This window comes from Peromyscus californicus, unplaced genomic scaffold, assembly GCF_007827085.1.
Source record: "Peromyscus californicus insignis strain IS unplaced genomic scaffold, ASM782708v3 Scaffold_13__1_contigs__length_99412109, whole genome shotgun sequence".
Taxonomy (NCBI): Eukaryota; Metazoa; Chordata; class Mammalia; order Rodentia; family Cricetidae; genus Peromyscus; species Peromyscus californicus.
The window spans coordinates 17,717,462-17,744,183 of NW_026294424.1; the positions used below are offsets into that span (position 1 = coordinate 17,717,462).

A 26,722-nucleotide genomic window follows, 5' to 3' on the forward strand; every position below is an offset into this window, starting at 1 on the left:
TCCAAGCCTTCTCTCAGAACACAAAGCCTACACTTCCCAGATGTAAGAGTTATGCTGTAAAAATGAACACCATGGTGAGGTCAGTGAAGGGTGGTGGTGGGAGTAGGTGGGGTCCTGGTGCTGAGTGGGAAAGAACTAAGCTAAGCAAGCTCCTCTGTCTAAAGCAAATCACTGCTTTAAATCCACAGTAGAGTGACCCCTCTCAAGCGTACAATTCAGTGTTCTTAGTGTCACAATGTTATACAGCTATCCCTCCTAAATTGTAACATCTTCAACCTTCCTCCCCAGTAATGTCCCTAACCCATTAACTGCCATTCCCCATAGCTCCTTCTTTCCAGGGTACAAGCAACCACTGATCTACTTGCCTTCCACCCCCAACCCCTGAAGGATTTATTCCCAGCAATTCATGTAACATGTAATACATTGTACGGACTGCTAGTCTATGTCGTAGCACTTATTACTGTTTCATTTCTTTTTCTGGCTAATAGCACTATTGGCCCAATTCATGAGTTGGCAGTCATTTGTGTTGTCCCACTTTTTTTTTTTTTTTTTTGCCATTATGAATAATAATGTCAACAATCACATACTAATTTTAGAGTCAACATGTTTTCAGTGTTTCTCTGAGACAGGATTGCTATGTAGTCCATGATGGTCTTTAACTCACAATCCTACTTCAGTTTTCAGAATGCTGCTCACACACAACAGCTTGTTTCAACTTTTCTGTAGGAATCGAATAGCTTGCTGGGTCCTATAGTTAATGTGTTTAGCTTTGGGAGAGTGGGAATTGGGCCTACTAGTCTGTCTTCCAAAGCTGCTATTTCATGTTACCTCCCCATCAGCAATGAATATGGATTGCAATTTCTCTGTATTCTAGCCAACATTTGTCCATTAAAAAAAAAATATAGCCATTCTAGTGGGTGTGAATTGCTTATTGTGTTACTTAAAAAATCTTTGGGGAATGTGTATGAGTATAAGCATTTCTGCCATGGGGCATGTGCAGTGTGTAGTAAAGGGAGCAGAAGACAACCTTGGGTGTTGATCTTCACATTCTATCTTGTTTTATATCAGAGACTGTGGCCTGCTGTTGCATATGCCATGCTAGCTGATCTGAAGCTTGTGGGGATTTTCATGGCTCCTCCCATCTTGCAGTGGGAATGCTGGAATAACCAAGGGCACCTTTTATGAGTCCCTGGGATTCTGAAGCTGGATCATCTTCATGCTTTCACAGCAAGCCTTTGCTCATGGATCATCTTTTCTGGGGATTCTCATGGCTCCTCCCATTGCAGTGGGAATGCTGGCATAACAAAGGCACCTTGTGTGGGTTCCTGGGATTCTGAACCCAGACCTTCTTTCTCACAGCAAGCGCTTTACCTATGAACCATCCCTTCAGCTCTTTGCTGTGCTTTTTTTATTTGTCTCAGTAATGATGCCAAACATTTTCTCATGTGCTTATTTAGGTTATTTGTATATTTATTTCCTTTGGAGAAATGTCTGTGTATGTCCTTTGGAGTTTGATTACTGGTAAAAGTCCTTGATATGCTCTGGATCCAACTTCTTATAGGCTTTGCAACTCATGTGGTGGTCTATCCTTTTTACTTAATACCAGTGTAATTTCTGATCATGATGCCATCTTTTTTTCTTTTGTCATATATGCTTTGGGTATTATATATAACTACCTAATTTAAGGTCATGGCTGTTTATTCCTGTTTTCTGAGATCTCTGTATTTATGTTTAGGTCTTTTAAGTTTGTATTAAGTGAGTTAGGAGTTGAGTATCTTTCTTGCATGTGGTTAACCAATATGTAGTATTTGTTGAAAAGAATTTTTCTTTTTTCTAATAAAATTTATTTATTTTTGTTATTTTGAGACAGGGTTTCTCTGTGTAACAGCCAGCCCTAGCTGTCCTGGAACTTGCTTTGTAAACTAGGCTGGCCTCAAACTCAGGGATCTGCCTGCCTTTGCCTCCTAAGTGCTGGGGTTAAAGGCATAAACCACCACGCCTGGTGATTTATTTTTATTTTCTGTGCATTGGTGTTTTGCCTGCATGTTTATCTGTGTGAAGGTGTCAGATACCCTGGAATTGGAGTTACAGTCAGTTGTGAGCTGACATATGGGTACTAGAAATTGACCCTGGGTCCTATTTTTAACTGCTGAGCCCTCCAGCCCTGAAAACAATTTTTCTTATTGAACTATCTCACACCTTTTTTAAAACCTGCCATTCTTCCTCCTCTGTAGTACTCCCCACCTCACCTTACCCCTGCCCCAATTCCTGAGACCTTCATGACTCATGATACTTCTGCCTGGCAGCCTCCTAAATAGCTTGGACTGCAGAGGCAGGTAATCATAGCTTCTAGGGTGTTTTCTTGTTTTGAGACGAGCTTGTCATGCAGATGGGAACTCAGCATACAGCACACACTATCTTCAAAGCTGGAACATGGTTGCCACAGATTCCCAACTGCTGGGATTACAGGCATGTGCAACCATGCCTGGTTAGTTTTTGTTTTGTTTTGTTTATATGAAAGAAAATCCAATAACCACCAGGCACATAAGGAGTAAAGGATCAAAAAAAAAAAAAAATAACTAAATTAACTGTAAAAGAGGATGATCTTTTTTTCTCCCTGCAAAGGAGTAAATTATAACCAATTATAGTTTGAAGTATACAAGCACATTTTACCATATAATAAGAAATTATACAGTAATAGTTTTGGTTGTTTCAGGAAATGCACTAATACCTTACAATCATGGTTAAATAATAGTAGTGACAGCAACATTCTGTCTTGTTCCTGATTAAGTGGGAATATCCCTAATATTTCCTAAGTACAAAACTAACTTTTGGTGTTAGACAGTATGTTAAGAAATTATCCATTTGTTCCTATTTTATTGAGTATTTGCACTTGGAAATAGGGTAATGCAAATTCTATTGCAGACAAATGTACAATCAGAAATGATATATGTAAAGTTCACTTTGCTATGATGCTTATAACTGCAAGAAACTGTGGTAATTCTCAGTAACAGGGGTTAGTTATTCATCTTTTTAAATTCTACCCGCAGTCTTTTTAAACATTCTGACTTGGAAAGCTTACTAAAAGTAATATATAGGGTGTCCTTCTTTATTCTATAGCAGAAGTAGTGTTTGTTTTAGCATCTACCAATAGTTTCTCAGTCTGGTTTTGTTGTTTTGAGACAGGATTTTGCAATAGTATCCCAGGTTAGATTCCAACTCAGAGCTTTTTATACCTTGGCCTCCAGAGTGCTTGACTTATAGGCATGCTTCACTATACCTGCTTTCAACTGATTCTGTAAACATTCTTTCCCATAGAAATGGGATGTTTTATACTAAACAATGGAAATACATTGTTTTTATAGCATTCATATTAATTTCACTAGTAGCTGATACCTTTGCAGCCTTCAACAGTAGCAATTAACACCGATTCTAAAACTAGAGGCCACTACTGATGAAGAATCAGCTACTATTTAGAAATATGGCCATAATTTGTTATAAGTTTGTGAACTAATTAAATTTACTTCTGTATGCATCAATTTTTGGTGTGAAACTCTATACTGATGAGAGTCTTTGCTTTCTAAGAATATCACTAGTTTTATCTATTGCTCCAGAAGATGTAGGACAAATATATTTTGGCATCAATGAGGTAAAAAGTACATTTGTACTTTCATGTTACTGAAAAAAATTATCTGGAAGATAAGAAATTAAACTCAAGAAAGCAGCTGGCTAATTAGTAGCTCAGCTAATCAATCAGAAAACATCATCCAATAAAAAAAGAATAGAAAATGTTCTAAAACTGAAGAATAAATGTTTAATTTCAGAATAAGACTAAAACCCACAATGTTTTTAGGAAAAAGATAAAAGAGCTGAGGAATAAGAAATGTCTTTGAATTTCTTTACAGCAGTAAGCTTCGACCTTAGAGAGGCCTGTCATTTCTGGTTCTTTACTGTATTCCAACTGTCAATCAAGAAGGCTAGAACAATAACATTTTCATACCTGTATGGTCTCATGTTTTACCTCTCATGATATACTACATAAAAATGAAGCATTAAGTCAAGAAAGAGTACAGAGAGCTGGGTTCTAGGAGAGATACAGTCTAAGACAGAGAGGAGATATGGAGGTTTAGGGCAATGGTTGAGGAGGGGTCCCAGTAGCAGGGTTGAACTACATTCCTTATGAGTGGTGAGGCTTCTAAGATGCCCCCCTCCAAAAAAAAAAAACCACAAAACCCACAGGCATTTGCCATGCTATCTACCCCATTGATCAGATATCACACACTGTAAAAAACCAAGCTGCAAACCAGAATGGAAAACTGGTCAAAGTGCTGAGATTATGAGACTGTTAAATGCTAGGTTATTTAGTGAGAAGAAAACACAGAATGTAGTCAGGCAGTGGGGTGATACATTCCTTTAATCTCAGCACCTGGGAGGCAGAGATAGGAGGATCTCTGTGAATTCAAGGCCAGCCTGGTCTACAGAGCAAGTTCCAGGATATCTAGAGCTACACAGAGAAACCCTGTCTTGAAAAACAAAAAGGAAAAATAGAAAAAAGAAAATGCTTGATCTCACCAAAGATACAACTTTATGGGAGCTTTAATCAAGAGCTTACATACATATTTCTGTTAAACAATAAACTCAGACTTAAAAGAAAAAAAAACATGCATTCTCTTTAGTTTCTTTATGGTTTTTATCTTATTTATTTTTAAAGATTAATTAATTAATTAATAATTAATTATGTGTATAGTGTTCTGCCTACATGCATGCTTGCAGGCCAGAAGAGGGAACCAGATCTCATTACGGATGGTTGTGAGCCACCATGTGGTTGCTGGGAATTGAACTCAGGACCTCTGGAAGAACAGCCAGTGCTTTTAACTGCTGAGCCATCTCTCCAGCCCTATCTTATTCATTTTTAAGTGGTCTCTCTATGTATCTCTAGCTAACTTAGAACTCACTAAGTAGACCAGGTTGGCCTCAAAAGCACAGAAATGTACCTGCTTCTGCCTCTTTCTGTAGAGTGCTGGGATTAAGGGAGCCTGCCACCATGCTGGCTGTTTTTTAATTTTTTTTTTTTTTTTTTTTTGGAGACAGAGTTTCTTTGTGAATCCCTGGCTCTCCTGGAACTCGCTCTGTACATCAGGCTGGCCTTGAACTCACAGAGGTCCGACTACCTCTGTCTTCCGAGTGCTCATTTTTAATTTTTTAAATGTCTGTGGTTGTTTGAATGTAACAGGCCCCCATAATCTCATAGGGAGTGGCACTATTAGGATGTGTGGTTTTGCTGGAGTGGGTATGGCATTGTTGGAGGAAGTGTGTCACTTTGGGGGTGGGCTTTGAGAGGTTTCCTCCGCTCAGGATAACACCCAGTGTCTCAGTTGACTGCCTATTGCCTGCAAGATGTAGGATTCTCAGCTAACTACTCCAGTACCACATCTCCCTGTATGTTGCCATGCTTCCCATCATGATAATGGACTGAATCTCTTGCTTCCCATCATGATAATGGACTGAATCTCTCAAACTGTAAGGGAGCCACCCCAGTTAAATGTCTTCCTTTATAAGAGTTGCCAAGGTCATGGTGTCTCTTCACAGCAATAGAAACCCTAACTAAAACAATGTTAGTGCTCAGACTGAATCAAGTTTGGTTTTATACTATGTTAATATATCCTTATATTTGTTCATCTACCCTTATACCAGCAATTGTCCTGTATTTATACTTCTTAAAGCTAATTATGCCTTTTCTAGGGGGAAAAGGATGGTTTCATATAATGAAAACTTTGAAAGTTTAAAAAAGGTAACAAATGAAGAAGTTCAAAATATAAACTTGTTTATAACATTAAACCAATGAGAAATACATTTGCTATGAAATTTATAGAAAGGCTAATACTCTTACCTGAAAAAAAATCATTCAAATTAAGAAAAATATAAACCAATTTTATAAGGCACTATGAACAGACAAAACACCGAAGAGCAAATTCAACCTTACTACTGTTAGTAGATACATACTGGGGAAAGAGATATCACACACATACCCTTACCCAACTGGTGAAGAGATTAACAATAATTTTCACAACACTGTTAATGATATACTGCACCAGGTATACTCATACACTGCTCACAGGAACAAAAACTGGTACAGACCTTTGAAGAGGATTTTAACAATGTGGATAAAGACATTCCATTAATAATTTATTCAACAAAATATTTTAAAGTGTAACACTAATAGACCAGTGAGGTAATGGAACCAACTTAAATGCCACAATATAGGGCTGGTGCTTGGGGAGGGAGGGAGAATATGCTCACATATATTATGACTTTTAGCTAAATAAAATGACCAAAAAGTCCTAACAACAGAAGAAAAAAAATGTTTATCCTAAACTTTCTGTGATATGCAAGGTGAACTTAAGAGTTTGCAAATGATGTTGGGAGTCAAGTTCTGAGGACAACATAACTTTTTCATTCTTTGAAATTTTTATCTAATCATCTTGATTAAACAGAGTAGTTTTACATATGGAAAAGGCAAAGTTTGTGTGTAGTGCTTATTTCACGTACCTTAGTGGCTGTTACTGATGCAGCCAAGTTTGTAGTTTTGGAAGAGGACCCATTAGAACTTGCCGGTGTTGTCTGAGCCACCACAGACTTACTGTTTGTGCTGTTTGTTCCATTAGCAGCACTGGGGGAATGGGAGAAAGTAAATTTGAAGCCACCAGAAGATGTCCTTTTAGGAAGGTTTTCCTTGTCTTCACTTTCTTTTGCTAAAGCAAAAGTAAAATGGAGTCTGTATTAAATACTGCTAAATCAAAGCACTTTTCAAAGTGGCATCATGTAACTTTGCCTCTGCTTTCTAAGAGTACAAGGTATGTACATATTCCTGTTGGTCAGGACCTTAGGAACCTCACAGAGCAGAACCAACCTTCTTACAGTAGAAGGTATACTGCTTTAACTCAGTGTTTACTTGGAAAGCTATTAGCAGTCTGAGTTCTCTTACTGTCTTCCACTCACTGACTCTGAGTTCTTGACCCTCTTACAAGTCACCACTTCAAGTGCCTCAAGACAACTTACTCCCTAAAAACTCCACATTGCTTTACTTATTTCTTCTAGTATAAGTGTCCACTTATTTCTTTTATAGTCTAAGTGTCCAAACCCGTTTCAAGTCTGGTTAATATTCTGTGAACACATTTCCTAACAGCATGCACCCCACAATGGATGAAATACTTAAGCAGGCCTTTCTGCTTCTTTTGACAATATTGAGGGCAGTATCTCTACAGACTGAAAGAAAAAGAATTTGCTAAAAAAATGAAAAGCACCTGTTCTAGGATGGGGATATATAGCTTAGAGGCAGAACACTAGCCAAACACACTCAAGGCCCTGAGTTCAAGCTCTAGCAATTACATAAATAAAAAAGTAAAATAATGTTCTTTAGAACACCAATAATTCCCTTGTGTGGAATGCATGGCACACATGAATAGGAAATGAGTCAGACTGGAGAACAGCTGAAAGAAAATGTACTAAGTCAACTGAATGAGTTTTCTAAGAAGAGATGCCTGCCTGTAGAATATGTCACATTCAAAATATGTCCAAGAGATAATTTTGCCTTTCAATACATAAATTTTTATTAAACATTCAAAAGGTATTTACAGGTCAATGTTCTTTAGGGCACAGAATTAAAGTGAGTATTTCTCTTGAAAGATACAAGCAATAGCTTAGTTCTACACAACAAGAAGGAAAATTCACCTTCACCCTTTAAGGCAGTGTCTAATGTGGCTTAGGCTGGTCTCAAACTTGCTTTGTAGCTGAGGATCACCTTCAACTTCTAATCCTCCTGTCTCCACCTCTTGAGTGCTGAGGTTAGGGGAGGGTTTTTGCTTTTTTTGGAGACAGGGTCTTTGTATGCCTGAGTTCACTGTGCTTCTATGGCCTCAGTCCAAGAATGCTGGGATTACAGGTGTATGCCACCATGCCCAGCTTTCCCCATTATATCTTTAAGCAACTTTAATAACAGCAGAACTTTCAAAGAGCAAAGTTACTTCTTTGAGCTCAATTTGGTCAGGCTGTAAATATCAGAGGTAGAGTTTTCTAAACATCTCTTGGTATAGTCTCAGTAACTTAATTATAGAAGCACTCAACCAATTCAATCATAATGAAAATCCTCAATGAAATTCATTTTCGTAAAGAAACAAAGCCAAGACTGGTCTGCTCAGAGAGTATAGACAACAAACTGCTAACTGAGGACAGGTGTGGTGGCATACACAGTGATCACAGCATTTGAGAAGCTGAGATTGGGTAACAGTGAGTTCTAGGTCAGAACAAGGCTACACATTGAGACTTTGCTTTAAATAATAGTATAAACTAAAATTTTTTAAACCCAAAATGAATAGCATCAAAAATATCATCTTTCAAGGAAAACATTTTTAAATATAAACATCTAAAATATTTTGGAAAATGTGGATTACTTTAAAAAAGAGTATGATTCAGCATACAACTCTTGTGTTTGTTTTACAAACCTTGGCCAGATTTTCCCCAACAAGTAAAGGTTAATTATTACTATGAGTGTGTGTGTGTGTGTGTGTGTGTGTGTGTGTGTGTGTGTGTGTGTGTGTGCAGTGCTAAGGATCAAATTCAGGCTGTTTTACGAAGAGAGAGGCAGTACTATATGAACATTCAGGATCTCAGTACCTTTTTTAGTCTCCATAAATTTTTCATAGCTATCTGGAAAATCATCTTCAGTCTTAGATTTTTCGATTGGTGTCACAACTGCCTTTCCTTCTTCATCATCATCCTCATTAAACCACATTTCTTCATCATCTTCCAAGGCTTTCGCATCTCTGCGAAATCGGTTACTACGCAATATAGATGGTACACTGTAAGAAATATATTACCGATATTGACTAATGACTACAAGGTCATGACCAGATAAATCTGAGAAGGATAAATACCAGGATGAACTAATTTACTTTTAAGTTATGATGTACAGTACATCAAAATTATCTGTCATCATGTAAGATGTAGTCAGAGATCTCTTCAAATGTTTATGCATGCTGTAAACTAAATTAAGAATCCATCTTGAGTTACTACATACAGTATCAAGTTATCATATAATAGAAGGGACAGGAAGGACAGTTGACCTAACTATAAAAGGCTATGCTAATAGTATATTTCACATGTTAACATCTAAACTGTGGACAATTTCGTACTTAATTTTGCTTTCTACAAATGTTAATACACTTAAACAATACCTGTTCAATTTCTGATTTTGTCTGTCTTTTTCTTGTTCATATTTAGTCTTCAATCCTTTGAATGTCTGAACATATTCAATCGATTCAAGTGCTTTATAAAAGTTTTCGACTATATGTGCAGTAAGAGACTTGATATCTTCCTGTATAGGCAATAAATTCATATTTATAAAACAATATAATACTTGTTGAGAAAAAAAAAACTTGAATAGTTCCAAAGTTGATCAAAAAAGGTTTTTCAAAATCACCTTCTAAAAATAAATGTCCTAGATTCCTTATACATGAGCCAGGACAGGACTCCACAGAGAACTTGGACAAGGAGAGGCAGTTCACTGGAGCCCTTTAGGGGCTATAAGAACATTTGAAAAGCAATGGATTTAGTGTATGTCTTAGTGCTTTATACAGTACTTCATAATTTAAAGAATACCTTTACAATTTTATATATGATTCTCATAATCCTATGAAATAAAGTTATACTCATTTTACAAAATGACAAAATTTAGGCCTTAAGAGCTTATTAGAAAACAAATGTTAAGTCCGTATGTTCAGTAAATGTTAATGATTTCCTATTTAACTGCTGTCAAAGTAGGGTAAGTCCTATCTAAGTAGATAACAAGCAGATTCCTTTCATTTTATTGTATATACAAACAGGATAAACTACTTAACTGGAACTCTACATTTTCTACTTTGGCAGTAAACTGTTGTAAATGGAACAAAGACATGTTAAGGTTCAAGATTCAGTGTATTAAACATCAATTTTCAGAAAAAAAAAGTAAACTCTGTCAAAGGCTTTGGGAGAGAGGTGTAAACCCAATTTATTTTTATCAGCATCTTACCAAAATGCTAAAGGAAAAACTGATCTAAGTCCCATAGAAAGCTCACAAAAGGCAGAACAGAGAACAGCTGAGATAATTGACTATGCTGCTTGTCTTCCAAGGCTAAACTAAATTCTGTTCTCTTCAGCTCTTCTAAAATTGTACTCCTGGCAAGTCGCCACTCTTAGAAAAACAACTGAGTTAGCTAAATAAACTCCATATAAGAACAGCAAATGATTAGAAATCTGACTTGTAAGAAACAAAATAAGAGAATGAGATTTAGCTTTTCCCCTTTCACATTCTTTTCACATGGCCATTTCCTTGATGAAACGACTCGAGTATTTCTAGATGCACAAGAGGTGAACTGGTTGTGCTGACTGTAGTGATCAGCTTATCTCCAGTATGTGTACACTGCTCTCTCTCACTCTTCCATGAGAAAAAAGTGCTGGGCCACAGCTGCATTTGCTGCATGTGCTTTTAATTGTCCTAAGGCTTCACCAGGAGGAGTCATTTCTGTTGCCTCAGTTTCCTGAACTGTAACAAAAGGCAGCTGGATTACTTCTAACTTCCCAGTTCTCTCATCCTTAAAATTTTAAAATTCCATCCTGTTTAGCATCTTGTATAGAATTCTACTAAAGAAAAACTTCCATTTTCTGCATTCATATATTATTACTCCTATGATAGAAAACTGCTGTTTCACAATAGATCACAAGAATGTCTTGCTTGAAATGTCCAACATGCTACACATGATCCTAAAACATGTTCCCAAGAAAAGTGAGCAAATATGAGTTACAAGACTTTCATTTCACTTTTAAATGTCCTAATTTTCAACAGTGGTTTGGGGAGTGACCTGGTGGTGGAGCTTCCCTACCACATAGAAGGACCCATATATGATCCTCAAGTGACCCACCTCAAAGAAACCACTGTCATTCTAACCATGTACAAGAAAGAATAAAAAGTGACTTTTAAAATTTCAATTTATTAGATTCTAAGACAAATGGAATAAATAATTTCAGGAATATAGGATGAAAACTCAATTTGATTACATACAATTTTATTTTTATATAAAATTATGTTTATATATGATTACTAAGAGATCTTTAATATTAACTTACCACTCTTATAAATTCAAACAATTCAATAACAGCTGAATTTAAGAGATTGTACCGAGTTCCGTTATCCAAAAGGGCATTTATAACTGGTTCAAAAAGATTTCCTTTGGTGATGTAACGATTATAAAATTCATCCTTAAGGCCAATTATCCGCCTCATAAAGCGAAGAGCACCTAATTAAAAAAATTTAAAAGGGGTTAATGAATTTACCCAAGTTATCTTACAGATATTTTTGACATAAAGCAATATTTGAAATTTTTCCAAAATAAGAATGAAAAAAAGGGTCTTTGAAACAAACAAACAAACAAACAAACAAACAACAACAAAAGTTTAGGAATCACAACTGGATTGGCTCAGTGGATAAGGGCTTGGTGACCAAATTCAACACCCAGAACCCACCTGAAGGTGGGAGGAAAGAACTGATTCCACCAATTTATTCTCTAACACCGCAGACACGCTAGAGTGAGAATTATCTGTAGAATGCCAATGCTAGTAATACTTAAAGCAGAGATAGTGTGTGCAGTACAGGAGGCTCAGAATTGGGAGGCTGAGTGGGCATAGGTGTGGCACAGACTATTGCATTTCTAGGGTAGGAATGTGTGGAGGCAGATATTTGCTTTTAATTTTCTTGAAATCCAATCAAAGAGACTATCAGTAACGTAACAGATCTAAACTTTTAAAACATTTTCAATGAAGAATGCAGATCTCCAACTACTCTTGATGCTTTTATCTTGAACACTCACTTGTGAATCAATACTACGTTCGTATTATGACATTATTTCCTTATTTGCCAATTATGTATGAATTATGGTAGATCAGAGACTACATTTGCTAACAAAAAACAAGAGTAATAATTAAGGACTTTAACTTGGCATTTCATATTTTACAATATTGAAAACAGCATTCCCTTCTTTAATTAGCTTTTACTATTCAAATAGAATTAGCAGTATTATTGCTAAAATGCTTACAGAACATCAAACACTACAACTTTTATCCTTTATTTTTATGTGTTGATACTTTTTACCTTATAACTTCCCCCTTAGTTTAATTTCTTCTACAGATATCATTAGCCAGGACTTCCAAATTTTATGTGTCTCTCATTTTAACTCTGTTAAAGACATAAACTCATAAATAAAGAAACTGTGCCTGATATAAAATGAATGCATGCACACACACACCCCAACCCACCACCCAATACAAACAAAACATATACACACACTGGAAAAGGTCTGAGTGCACAGACTCATATGCTGCTGCTGAATGAACCAAAAGACTTTCAAACTATAGCTGCAACAGCTTTGCTTTGTTATGATGGAAACAATACAAAGATTTACATACTGAATTTCATCGAATCAGGATTTATCGACTTAATGGGTACAATATGTAATCATCTAAAGGACTATTCATGGAAAACCTAACATGAGAAAATAAATTCTTTCAAAATTAGTATACCAATGTAATTCCAAAATGAGATGAACTGATTATAACTTTTGTTATCATTAAAGAATAAATGTCTATAGATAACCAAGAAAAATATGAAACTTAATGGGGCAAACTCAAAAGGCAGGCATTTAAATCTTCTAGAAATATAACAATACTGTTATTATTTCATCTGATGAGATTAGATAATAGATATTACAGAAATAAGGTACAAGTGTTTTATTAATTTACTATATAGCAGAAGTGGCATTTTCATTCCATGGAAAAAATTTATTTAATGAAGGTGTTGACATAGGTGGCTAGCTATCATACCACATTCTAAAATACATTTCATATATATTACACAAGCAAACACAAAAAGCAAGTAATAAAAATACTGAAGAGAATATTTGTATTATCTTACAACATAGAAAAGTTCCTAAGCATGACGGCTCCAAACATAAATGAAAGGAAGGTAAACTAAATTTATAATAAATCATGAAGCATTTTTAAAATGTGTATGTGCCAATATGTGAATGTTTGTGTGTTAGGTGTGTCATCAACCTTGAGACATGACCTCTCATTGGCCTGAAGCCCACTAACTAGGACAGACTGGCCAAGCAACAAGCCTCAAAGATCCTCCAGTCTCTGCCTCCCCAGAGGTAGTATTATAAATGTGCACACCACTAGCCCTGCACATGGGTTCTGGGAATCAAATTCAAGTCCTTGTGCTCGCAAGTCTCAACTGAGACATTTCCCAGTCTCAATAAAGATACATCTCCTCCTAAAACATAAACTGTAATACACAAAAGGTTCTATGAAAAAGATAACCCTCAGTTCACAACAGATGAAAATGCAAATTAGGCTGACAATGATGACTCAGACCTATACCTACATTTTGGGGGTAGAGGCATTAGTATAAGGATCATCCATAGCCATATAGTTTCAGGTCAGCTGAGCTACATGAGACTATTTCAAAAAACATATAAAAATTATTGAAAAGTTTAAATCCCCTGGTAGTAACGCCATTGCCGATGAAATAAGTCAGACCAGGCCAAATTAGTAAATCTAGGTTTAATCTGAGCAGAACATTCTTGAGTGGTCCCAGAGGAAGAGGAGAAGCCATGAGGGGAGCCATGAGGGGGACTACAAGGGAGAGTCTTGGGCGGGACCCTGGGGATGGAGCCTTGGTGTGGCGGGCTTTCTCAGGGGTGGAGTTTGGAAGGGGCAGCTCCAGGAGATATCCTCAACAATTATGTTAATATATGAAAATATTCTATCAGGGGTAATGCAAATTAGAACCTACACATTTCATCACTGGACAACTACTTTTAAAATTAGCATTATTGCCAGGCATAGTGGTGCACACCTTTAATCCTAGCACTTGAGAGGCAGAGGCAGGTGGATCTCTGTGAGTTCAAGGTCATCCTGGTCTACAAAGTGATTTCCAGGATAGCTATAGGGCTGTTACACAGACAAACTGTGTCTTGAAAACACCCCTCCCCCCAAAAATTAGCAATACAGCTGGGAGTAGTGGCTTGACTATAATTTCAGCACCAGGGAGAGGCAGGAGGACTGTCATAAGTTCAAGATAAACCAGAGCTATGTAATACATTCCAAGATAGCTTGGGACTTCAGAGTGAGGCCTTGCTTCCCCTGCCCCTTTTTCCTATCATCCATCCTATCATTCATTCATTCATCCTTCCTTCCTTCCTTCCTTCCTTCCTTCCTTCCTTCCTTCCTTCCTTCCTTCCTTCCTTCCTTCCTTCCTTCCTTCCTTCCTTCCTTCCACCCATCCATCTATCCATAGTGTGGCATTATATGATGCTGGGAAAATGCCAAATGCTTTAGCTTTTGCAAGGCTTCAGTTTTTGGGAAAGTAACCTGGGTAGGTAGGTAGATGTTGAAATTTAAAAACAATATATGAAAAAGTACACAAACGCCGGGCGGTGGTGGCACACACCTTTAATCCCAGCACTTGGGAGGCAGAGCCAGGCGGATCTCTGTGAGTTTGAGGCCAACCTGATTTACAGAGTGAGATCCAGGACAGGCTCCAAAGCTACACAGAGAAACCCTGTCTCGAAAAACAAAAAAAAAGTTTGCCTGACAATTGTGAATCTTACAGAAATACATTAGCATATAAAAGATTATTGTACTAGACATAGTGTAGTTGGGAATGGGTGAAAAAGCAAAAACAATTCTGTAATCTATGCTTTAGATGGTAAAACGTTTGTGGAAATCATATCATGAAGTGTTATTTAGCTATTATTACAAAGAAAAAAATAAAACCAAATAATTTGCAGTAGTGAAGGATATTGAAATGTACTAGCACAATCTAATTTTCATAAAGGTAAAAAACCCCTGTATGTGTATGAATATGTTTATGTACAGGAAAAAAAATAAACAAAAACCACAGGCTGTTAGCGTTGTTTAAATTTTTGCTTGTTTTGTCCTTTTGAGTCAAGGTGTCATGTCCCAGGCCAATGTATGAATTGCTATGTATTGAAGAATGATCCTGAATTCGTCCTGATCCTCCTGCCTCCACCTTCCAACTGCTGGGATTACAGGTGTGATCATTTTAAGGACCATTTTAAGGACCTAAAAATAAAGGAGGATAGGGGGATTAAGAGTACCAAACAAGGCTGGCATTGTTGCTTAGCTGGTAGAATTGCCTGGCATGCACAATGGCCTCAGTTCAATACTCAGAGCTGCATAAACTGGATACAATAGCACTTGTCTGTAATCCCAGTACTCAAGAGTAAAGGAAGGAATATTAGATCAAGGCCGCCCTTGACTACATAATGAACTTGAGGTACAGGTGTGCACGCACGCACGCACGCATGCACCCACCCACCCACCCACCAACCCACACACACACACACACGTAAAATATGATAGTTTGATGAAGCTCCAACATACCAGAACAGTTCTATCAAGCAATGCTGTTACTGCACATGGTACTGTATCCAACAAAACCTAGGATAATTCAATTCAATCTAAATGTAAGCAATATGCATGTGGGAAACCACTATGTCCCACTCCCCTTGCTTTTGCCCTCAGATAACAGAACACGAAGCAAAAGCAGTTGGTTCTCTTAGCCATCTCATTAACATCACACACACTGCTAAAAAGCAGATGACTTCATATGAACTGGCACTTACCTCTACTAAAAAGTATTTCTTAAACCATTTTTACAAAAATGCTCATTAAAGTGTTACTTACACAAGGCCAAGAAAGTGTGCTTTGAATTCATCAACACCAAAACTCTTCTTAGCAAGTCCTTGTTCATGATATAGTTTTTTATGTGGTATGTGTGATGTTCCACACAAAATGTGAGTAACTCTAAAATTAAGGCAAGTAGCTGTGCTGTTTGATAATTATCTACAAAAGAAAGATATCTAGTGAGAATAAATATAATACACCTAAAGAGAATAAATACATTCTATATCTTAGAGCAAAAGTACATTTTATATAATTTAAAAAGGGTACATAAATATTACTTTTATATATGTAGACTATTTAAAAGTATCTGTTTTAAGGCTGTGTTAAAAAATGTAGTAAAAGAAAGAAAAGCTCAATATAAATCTACAAATGTGATAATAAAGCCTGTCACACTGACATTTTCCTCGCAATGTATTCTTAGTGCTATCACTGCAAATATGAACAAATACATGAAAGGAGGAAAGGCCTCAAAAGTTCTTGCCTGAAGTAGCTCAATGCAATTTCTTTTAAATTTATTCATGTATGTGCATGGAAGTGCTAGTGTGGTTGCAGAGGACAGTTTTCAGGAGTGGGCTCTCTCCTCCTACCTTGTGAGGTCTGGGGACCAGAAGACAGCCTACATGTAATCTCTACCAACTGTGCTGTCTGTGCAGTCCCAGTGGAGTTTGACATTTTAAAAAAGCCATCTTTAAGAAAAATGTTATTTTTTGCTATTTAAGTATCAAACAAAAACTATTTCACTGAGATTTTATCAGTAACCACCTTGAATGCACCAACTCATGGCATTCAGATCACTGAAGCTACCTTTTCGGTTACCCTTCTAAAGATGCTCTGCTTCATAAAACAACTGTACATCAAACTTTAATATCTACCAAGGACTTAATATAAATAACCATTTTATAATGTTTTAGAAAAGAAATACTACCCTGAGAGGAAATTACAGAATCCAGCCAAATAAAAAGTTAACACAATCAATGCCATCTAGTACAACTATTTGATTTCAACAGGAATATTACACACTTGAACATATCCTTGCCCACTCCCCCATGTGTGTTCAGATGAAGATGTGGGTCCCCTGGAGAGGGTGTTCCAGGCAGCTGTGAACTGTGCAATGTGGGTGTTAGGAACTGAACTCTGTTTTTCTGGAAGAGAAGAGCCTCTGTAGCCCAAACAAACATTTTATGGATCTTGACTGCTTCTGGAAATAATGCAGCATTCTTTTAATTAACAAAATGTTCTTCAAACACACAAAATAAAACTTGACTATTTTTATGTCAAGTTCAAGAAGAGTCTTACTTGTTCCAAACTAAGTTCTGTAACAGCCAGTATACCAGATGCAAAATTAGAACTAGTCCTTAACCATGAAAGTTTCTCATATTTTTTATTTTTAATTATGTAAGATTTGTTATTTTTAAGTATATATTTGTGTGAATTTGTGCACATGAGTGCAGGTGCCTCTGAAGGCCAGAAGAGAGAGTCTTATACTTTGGAGATTAAGTTACAGGCAGTTTGAGCTATGAAATAAGTGCTAGAAAGTGAACTCAGATCTTCTGCCCAAGAGCAGAATGTGCTCTCAACTGCTGAGCCATCTCTCTAGCTCTATGGGAAGTTTTAAAGGGTATTATTGTGCTTGTGTGTGATGTATGTGTGGGAATCCTGTGGGGGTCAAAGGATAGTATCTCCTTTCCACCTTTATGTAGGTTCTAGGGATGGAACACAGGTCTCCAGGCTCATTTGCTAAGCCATTTTCCAGACCCACACAAAAGATATTTTAAAACAGTGATCTGTACCGTTAGTTATATTGTTTTCCCTTTTCTATTTTAAGTCAAGAAATCACTTTAATTCAATCTCTGAACATTCGTCTGTGGAAGCTCTCCTAGAGGTTTCTGTTGTTTCTCCTGGGGCTTTGATAAGGTTGGTAGAAAGAATATAATTTTAAATGCACATAGCTTCAATATCATCAGGCCCATACCTTGAATGCATATTCTAAAGAGAAGCAAATGGAAAAAGATGAAGACTCATAGACCAAGTATAGCACTGTGCTAAAGTATGGATCCTAAGGGATGGTAGTCAATTACATCTAAAATATAAGAACTGAATTATCAACTTACAGATAATCATTTCTCAAAGCAATGTTAAAACAACAACAAATTTACAGAGAAAACAATCTGTTTCTCATCATTTATAGTTGGAAAGTAGACTTTCTTCCTTATAATAAAAGGGCAAGTCTATCCTTGGATTTTATTTTTATGTTAAAAAATACTTCTCTTATCTACACACACACCCACACTCCCCGCCCCCCACTATGCTGATTAAGAAAAACCTCATAATTTGTACTCATAAAATATTTATTTTTACTTACCAGGGCAAATTGTATTGGTTTTGTTAGATCCAAGCATATTATCTTTAAAAGAAAAATTAAAATAAACTACTTCAGCTAACAATCTTACACTTTCCTAATATTTCACAATATACAAACAACCTCAATCATAATTTCTTTTTAATTTCATAATAACTATTGAGTTGTTTACTTTGGTTGAATATTATATATCTTTTATAGAATTAGGTGCAGAGGTAGATTATTAAAATATAATAGTAGTGAGCCAGGCATAGTGGTGCAAACCTTTAATCCAGGCAGGGGCAGGGGCAGAGGCAGGGGCAGGGGGGCAGGGGGGCAGGGGGGCAGGGAGGCAGGGAGGCAGGGAGAGGCAGAGAGGCAGAGGCAGAGGCAGGTGGGTCTCTGTGAGTTTGAGGCCAGCCTGGTCTACACAGTGAGTTCCAGGACAGTCAGGGCTACACAGAGAAACCCTGTCTCACAAACAACAGAGACAAAGAAGACAGTAACAGTGAAAGTGCTCTGATAAAAAGGCGAGATTAAAAACAGGTAAGACAAACACATATTTTTCTTTTTATTCACCATTTAACAATTAGGATATATTTCTGCATCACATTAAAAAACACAAAATGCTGGAAGTTTAAAACTTCAGAGCAATGCATACTTTAACAATGTGTTTATGCTTAAAAATATGTGCCTGGCAAAAGGATACTTTCTAGAGCACATATAAGCTCATTTGCACAGAAAAATGCAATGTACACAGGAACATTATTTACAACTGGGGAAAGCCTGAAACAAATGTACACAGGAAGAAGAATGGTTAAACTGCTAATACTCAGAATACTATCTATGCCAGATTTAATACCTAAGGAACCTAGACATCACTATGAATAGATCTCAACAGAAGTAAACAAATAAAATATGAAATGGAAAAATAATACATACACAAACCACAAGAACTGAAGCCAGTACAGGAGACCAAACTCCTGGGCACATCCTTAGGCACTAAGGTTGTGGTACAGGGGACGAGAAGGTGAAGTGGCACACAGAAAATCCCAACATGGTTTTTTGTTTTTTTTTTTTTTTTGGTTTTTCGAGACAGGGTTTCTCTGCGTAGCTTTGCGCCTTTCCTGGAACTCGCTTTGGAGACCAGGCTGGCCTCGAACTCACAGAGATCCGCCTGGCTCTGCCTCCCGAGTGCTGGGATTAAAGGCGTGCGCCACCACCGCCCGGTTTTGTTTTTTTTTTTTTTTTTAACTCAAAAAAGTATGTTAAGTTAGTTGTGATAAAGCCAACAGGCAGTACATATATATCTAACAGTACTAGCTATGTATTTGCTTATGGTGTAAGTGTTAAAATGACCATGAAAATGAACTATTTTAACTTACATACTACAACAAAAATCTGGAACATGCTTCCTTTTTTTCTTCTTTTTTTAAAAGCTTACCTAACACCTCCCTACCCCTGGTCCGCAGACAGTTTCTGGCCCTGAACAAATAGAGATCTACTTGCCTCTTCCTCCTGAGTGGTGGAATTAAATGAGTATGCCACCACCACCTGGCAACTTAGCAGTTTTGATAATTTAGTTGATACACCAAAATTCATTTCAATTACTTTAACTGCAATTTTCCATTATACAGATACTCTACAATCTGTTCATTTCCCTGTCATAAATAATATAGTAACAGTTCTGAACCTATCATGTAAGTAAAAATTCTCTTTAGGGTATATAATCAGAAAGTAATTAGAGTTATTACATGGGGTATGCCTATGTTGTAACTTTTATTAATTTCATAAACATTGTCTTGATTGATTTCACCCGTCTCCTTTAAGACTCATAGCTCAGGCTAGCCTTGAATTTACTAGGTAGCTAGAACTGGCTTTTAATTCCTGAACCTCTTGCCTCCACCTCTCAGTACAGAAATTATAAGCCTGTTGCCACATCTGACCACGGATGGCATCCTCTTAGTTGGTTACTCTACTAAACCAAAAATTGCTGCCAAATTGGACCTATACAGCTACAAATGCCTAAACAGTTCTTTACTCACAATGCTTCAAAACCATCTTTGTCTCCATTTCACTTTAATTCATAAACTAGAACTTGTCATTAGTAAGTCATGAGCATAACTTATGCAACAAATATGGAAAAGCAACAAAAAATACACACTAGGAAGAAAACCCTTGTCCCACAAATTATGCATTGATAGTTCTTACCAAAGACACTCTCGAACAAGGACAATCGTGACTTCATATTACACTTTAAATATTTCAGTAATAACTTCTCTGTCATATAAAGCACCAAGTAATACTTTATGGTCACCGTATGCAAATAAACAAGAGAACTTACCCTTCTCACATTTGTCTTCTGACGTATTGGTCAAAAGTGGAGCTGTGAGGACATGCATGCAATGGTTGTAGAAGAAATTTAAAAACTCACTCTTTTCAGTTTTCTGAAATAAAATGTTTAAAAAAAAAACACTTTATTACCATTGCATTTAAGAAAGATTTTCAAGAATTAGCAGTGAAGGTCATACTCTAACAACATTACTTTAAGATAATGTAAAAGAATCTTAAACTACCTAGAGTCAAAGAAGCAATCTTAGATACATATACTTCAATCTGAATTCCAGATATGAAGTCTAATAATTCACATTAGACATTAAAAAAAATGAAAGTGAAAAAAGTAGAAACAGTTTTTCCAAGGAAATTCAGAAACTTTTAAAGATGCTGGCATTTGGAAGTGCAATGAAGAATAGACCAATCCACTGAACAACATGGTGATCACAACCAACAGCAATACACTGGGTACTTGAAAGCTGTGAGGATTATGATTTAAAAAACTTATTTTCATTCACATGCGTGTATGTGTACACACAAGCATGTGGATGCCTGCAGATGCCAGAAAGGGGCCTGGAATCCTTGGTGGATGTAAACTGCCTAACATGGGTACAAGGAACTAAAGTCTGTTCTGCAAGAGACCAAATGCACTTACCTGCTGAGTCACCTTTCCCTGGGATTATGATTGTAAATATTTTAGGGGATTAAAACTTGGAGCTCGAGGACTTGCAAATGTACTTTGGTGCTTAAGCATTTGACTAGTATGTGCAGGGTCTTGGGTTGATTCCTCAAGTGGGGGGGGGGGGTGAGTTGGGGGGGAGTGAAGAGGCACTGACGCCCTACATTTCACTGTTCATCCAAATCTGTGCCACCATCGCCCAGCTACTTACAACAGTTTAAAAATAATGTACATACTCTAATTATGAGGGAATTTTATTAAGGAAAAAATGATATTTCATATAACCACTATTAATATTGTGGAATCCTCCTTGAACCTTTCATGATTTATGTAATTAAGAATCTTAGGGCTGAGGCGGGCGGTGGTGGCGCATACCTTTAATCCCAGCACTCGGGAGTCAGAGCCAGGTGGATCTCTATGAGTTCGAGGCCAGCCTGGGCTACAGAGTGAGTGCCAGGAAAGGCGCAAAGCTACACAGAGAAACCTTGTCTCAAAAAACAAACCAAAAAAAAAAAAAGAAGAAGGGTTGAGTGGTCAGTGGTGGTGCTTATCTTTAATCCCAGCACTCAGGAGGCAGAGGCAGGCGGATCTCTGAGTTCGAGGCCAGCCTGGTCTGCAGAGAGAGTTCTAAGACAGCCAGGGATACACAGAGAAGTCTTGTCTCAAAAACCAAAAACAAACAATAAAACTCTTTGGTTTATATCAATTTTCTTGCTTTTTATTGTGGTAAGACCACGTAAAATAAAATCTGCTACCCTGTTTACTATCTTAAAATACAGTCCAGTATTATTTAAAAACTATTATTAAAAATTATTATTGCCGGGCGGTGGTGGCGCACGCCTTTAATCCCAGCACTCAGGAGGCAGAGGCAGGCGGATCTCTGTGAGTTCGAGGCCAGCCTGGTCTACAAAGTGAGTTCCAGGAAAGGCGCAAAACTACAGAGAAACCCTGTCTCGAAAAAAAAAAAAAATTATTATTATATTTTTTTATGGGCAGTGGTGGTGCACACCTTTAATTCCTGCACTTGGGAGGCAGAGCCAGGTGGATCTCTGTGAGTTTGAGGCCAGCCTAGTCTACAGAGTGAGTTCCAGGACAGCCAGGGTTACACAGTGAAACTGTGTCTCGAAAAACCAAAAAAAAATATTAAAAAATAATGCTGTGTACAAAGTTTTTAAACAAGTTATCATATAGAAGCCAAAGAACAAAAACTAAATTCCTAATCTAATTAATATTCCTGGGCCAGTAAGGGCTCAGCAGAGAAACCAACTGCTGTCAATCATGACCAAGCCTGAGTTTCATCTGTGGGTCCCATGTGGTAGCAGCACAGAGCTACTGCCTGCAAGTTATCCTTGGATCTCCATGCATACCCTCTACCCATAACAAATAAACGAAAAAGCTAACAACAAAAAAGGAGCTGAACAGGTAACAATGCTGTAATTCACTGAAAATTAATTGCAAGAATACCATTGGTTTTTAAGTACAAATACTTTTCAAAGAATTTGTTGTTTCTAAAAATCTTATTATAAAACCATTTAAGACGGATAAGGCCAAAACACCTTTAATCTCAGTGTGAGTTCTTACATTAGTTGTAGCCAACATGTTCTCTGGATCAATTAGAGTACGAAGAAGTCCCATTAACTGAACTGCACCTCCTAGTTCAGGGTCAGTATCACAGATCATTTGTTCAATCACCACATTTATAAGAAGTATATCCTGAAAGAAAATATGTTTCTATAAGACCTTGACATAAGACAAACACACCAACTGAAGGAACAAAATCAGAGCACAGGAAAAAAAAAAAAAATCAAAGCATATAATACCTTACTTAAAAGATTTTTTTTCCTGTTTCTCAAAGTTCTGAAAATATTTCAAGTGAACAGACACACACAGAGATAGAGACTCAGAGAGAGACAGAGACTGTTCACTGTTACCATTCTAGGTTTTAGCTCTAGGTATAAATCAATAGGTTGATCAAACACATATGATCATTTCAATCTTTAAACAGAAAACTCTTCCTAGAAAAAGCGCAAGCAGTAACTTGGCACACAAATTTTCACAAGATCTGAGAATAATGTCATAAAGTGACTTAGTATCAGGTTTACTGTTACATAAGTTTATTCTTTGTATATGTGTGCAGTATACGTGTACAGAAGCCTAATGTCCAGCATCTTCCTCCAGTTTTTTGATTGTTGTTTTTCTGAGATGACTTTCTTTATGGAGTCATTGGCTGTCCTGGAACTCTGCAACTCAATATGTAGACCAGGCTGGTCTTGAACTCACAGAGATTCATTTGGCTCTGCCTCTCAAGTGCTGGGATTAAAGGTGTGTGCTACCTTGCCCAGCTTGCACATTACTTTTTGAGACAGGGTCTCTCACTGATTAACACAGACATCCTGTTTTCATTAACCCAGCACTGGGATTACAGGTGCTAGGTTTTATTTTTATTTTTTATTTTTTTTGACATGGGTTCTGGGGACCCAAACTCTGGTACTCATGCTTGTGTGGCAAAGCACTTTACTGACTGAACCACCTTTTTTTTTTTCTTTTTTAACAGCAATCTTAAGCATTACAGTAGGATAAAAGTGATTGTCATGTTAAAGGAAAAACATTCTGTCATCAAAAGTATATTCTAAGCAATTTGTTATTAGACTCTTTTTGTAATAACATCTTTTTGTAATTATAATGGTTTGAATGAAAATGGCCCTACAAGCTCATGGATTTGAATATTTGGTCCTCAGATGGTAGAACTGTTTGGGAAGGTATAGGAGTTGTCACTAGAGATGGGCTTGAAGGCTTCCCAATTAGCACTCTCTGCCTTTTGCTTGTGATGTGATGTGAGCTCTCAGCCACTGGTCCATCCTTGCCTGCCTGCTGTCATGCCCCATTGCCATGATGATCATGGACTCACCATCTGGAACTGTAAGCACCAATAAACTCTTCCATAAGTTGTCATGTTCACAGTGTTTGTCACAGAAGTAGAAAAGTAACTAAGACAGTTACACAACCCTAGATGATGTACCTATAACACACTCCAGCTATAATGGTATAAATAAATGGACAGCAGCCCACTGTTGCTAGGACTATGCTAAACAAAACATCACAATTGAGAAATGGATGAGACAAATTCGGGGAAAGCATTAAAGAGATGGAACTTGCTAAGTTGCCCAGGCTGATCTTGAACTCTGAGCTCAAGCAATCCTCCAAGAAACTAGAAATTGGACACACCTCCACATCTGAGATACTACTTCTCCTCACCCTCCCTCTCTCTAAATACATGGAAGCCCCCCCCCCCCCCCCAAAACGGGAGTCTCACTATGCAGCCTTAGCTGGCCTGGAAATCACTATGTAGACCAGGCTGGCCTCAAACTCAGAGAGCTCTACCTGCCTCTGCTCCTGAATGCTGGGATTAAAGGAGTGGGCTATCAAGGCTTGCAAATGGGTTTAAAAAAAGAAAGAAAAAAAAAAACCCTAGTCTCATTCTAGTGAGAAACAATTATGGAAGAAAGCAATAAAGAGGCATGAATCCACAAACAGCCCAATCCCAAATATGATCCAGTGAAGTACAATACAATTTGCTTCAAAAATAAGAATCCAACCAGGCTTCTGCTTCTGACCAAGATTTAGTGACAACTGGATTTATCCTTCTACCAGAAATGAGCAAAACATGGAAAAAAACCTGACAACTAGTTAGACAATAGTTATCACAAAAGAAAAGACCCTAGGGAAATTAGTTAGGTGAGCTGTAGGACATGCCAAACACCCATTATTATTATAAATAAACTGTATTCCATATGCCCAGTAAAACTCAGATCCTAATGGACTCAAGTGAACCACAGATCTGGAGGTTATGCTGTATACAGAAATATGGGATGGCAAGATCTTGTCCCAAAGGCACTCAGCTCATCAATTAAAATTAGCCTATTGCAATGTACTACCAAATCCACCTAAAAGTAATATAGTTGCCATTTGGTTCCTGAAAAGGCAAGCTTGGTTCTAGACCACCAATCCCTGAAGACACTAAAATCTTATATACTTACAACTATATAAAATAGTGTAGTATATGTATATCATGCTCGGTAACATTATACAGCTCAGGAAGAGGCTCAGGACATACTTAGCACATAGAACACTTGCCTAGGCATGCATGAAGCCTGGGTCTGATGCACAGCACTGCATAAACTGGGCATGGTGGCATATGTCAACACTTGGGAAGCAGAGGCAGGAGAAGAAGCTTGAGGTCAGCCTAAGCCACATAATGGTAATAAAGTACTTAAGACCCTATCTTAAGAGTAGGGGAATAAAAGAAAATAAAATGAATGAATGAATGAATGAATGAATGTTCTTTTCAGACTGTAAGTTTAAGAAAACAGGAAAGTGGGCAGCACTGAGGTGGAAGGATTGCTTGAACATGTGATTTCAAGGCCAGCTTAAAGCAACGTAAGACCTTAATCTCAAAGAGAGGGGCCAAGGACAGAAACTTAAGTTTTCATTCTGAAAAATTAGTAACTACTTCTCTGTTATCAATTAAATATAAACAAGAAAATACTGCTAATGAAAACAAATCAAATTTTTAAGAGTTAAGAATTTTAAAAAGTTGGGCTGGAGAGATAGCTCAGAGGTTAAGAGCACTGACTGCTCTTCCAGAGGTCCTGAGTTCAACTCCTAGCAACCACATGGTGGCTCCCAACCATCTGTAATGAGATCTGGTGCCCTCTTCTGGCCTGCAGGCAAACATGTTGTATATGTAATAAATAAATAAATATTAAAAAAAAGAATTTTAAAAAGTTAATTGTTCACAATTATCATGGTATGAGTTGAGATTTATGGTTATTTAAGATGAATACCTTTTAACCATGTAAGAATCAAAGATAGAATGTTAATTTCAACAGAAATATTAATGTCAAAGTTATCTTCTATAAAGGCTGGCATTAAGAATATCACAGTAAGATAAATAATAAACTAGGGTTCAGCATCATCTGGTGTTCAGGAGTCTAGAGAGACAGCTCAGCAGTTAAAAGCAGGTCCTGCTCTTTCAAAGGATCAGAGTTAAGTTCCCAGCACCCATGACAGACTGTGGGAGCCTGTTTTCAGGTTCCTCGTGGCTTTACCTAGCAGGTCCTCATAGAGAGGATGATTAGGACCATAGGCCTGAGTGCAGATGTCTGAGATGGTCTGCACTTGGCTGTGCTGGGGGGAGGTCTTTTGCTCCACCCCTTAGCATTTCTATAAATACCCTGGGGCAGAGACAGTCAGGGCCTGTTGGAACAGGTTCCAGGCCCTCTGGAGGCTATCCTTTATTTTCTGTTTATCTCCACAATCTAATTCCTTCTATCTAATATTTCCTGCTGCTTGCACTTAAGAAAACTCTGGGGAACTGAGGAGTTGGTGGGTAAATGCCCCGCAGAATGGCGCCATGAACAGGGACTAAAGAAAAAAAAAAAAAGAAAAAGATAAAAAAAAAGGGGAGGGGACTAAAGATAAATGAACAGGGACTAAAGACAAAGGAAAATAATAGTTTTATTACAGAGTTTATGACAAAAGTGCGTTGTCAGGTCCTGCCAGTAGAAAAAGAG

General features: G+C 37.4%; 2 protein-coding genes across 6 annotated transcripts in view; one reads left to right on the forward strand and one right to left on the reverse strand.

The window, feature by feature from the left end:
* Positions 1-3,558, forward strand: part of Cfap36 (cilia and flagella associated protein 36) — a 34,618-nt gene extending 31,060 nt beyond the window's left edge. Inside the window, exon 11 of the transcript XR_008217403.1 lies at positions 1,069-3,558. The gene's annotated coding sequence lies outside the window, so the exon portion shown is untranslated. The remainder of the gene's footprint in view (positions 1-1,068) is intronic.
* Ppp4r3b (protein phosphatase 4 regulatory subunit 3B) overlaps positions 1-26,722 on the reverse strand; it is a 61,265-nt gene that overhangs the window by 3,290 nt on the left and 31,253 nt on the right. For 3 of the 5 annotated variants that reach the window (XM_052734611.1, XM_052734608.1, XM_052734612.1), the window contains 8 exons: positions 22,731-22,862; positions 20,481-20,583; positions 18,161-18,202; positions 15,799-15,957; positions 11,161-11,330; positions 9,234-9,373; positions 8,674-8,858; positions 6,550-6,752 (listed from right to left, as the gene is read on the reverse strand). In XM_052734611.1, coding sequence (XP_052590571.1) covers positions 6,550-6,752; positions 8,674-8,858; positions 9,234-9,373; positions 11,161-11,330; positions 15,799-15,957; positions 18,161-18,202; positions 20,481-20,583; positions 22,731-22,862 — 1,134 coding nt within the window. Of the gene's footprint in view, positions 1-6,549; positions 6,753-8,673; positions 8,859-9,233; positions 9,374-9,478; positions 9,580-11,160; positions 11,331-15,798; positions 15,958-18,160; positions 18,203-20,480; positions 20,584-22,730; positions 22,863-26,722 lie in introns of those variants that run through there. The other 2 variants (XM_052734609.1, XM_052734613.1) reach the window with 2 other exon arrangements.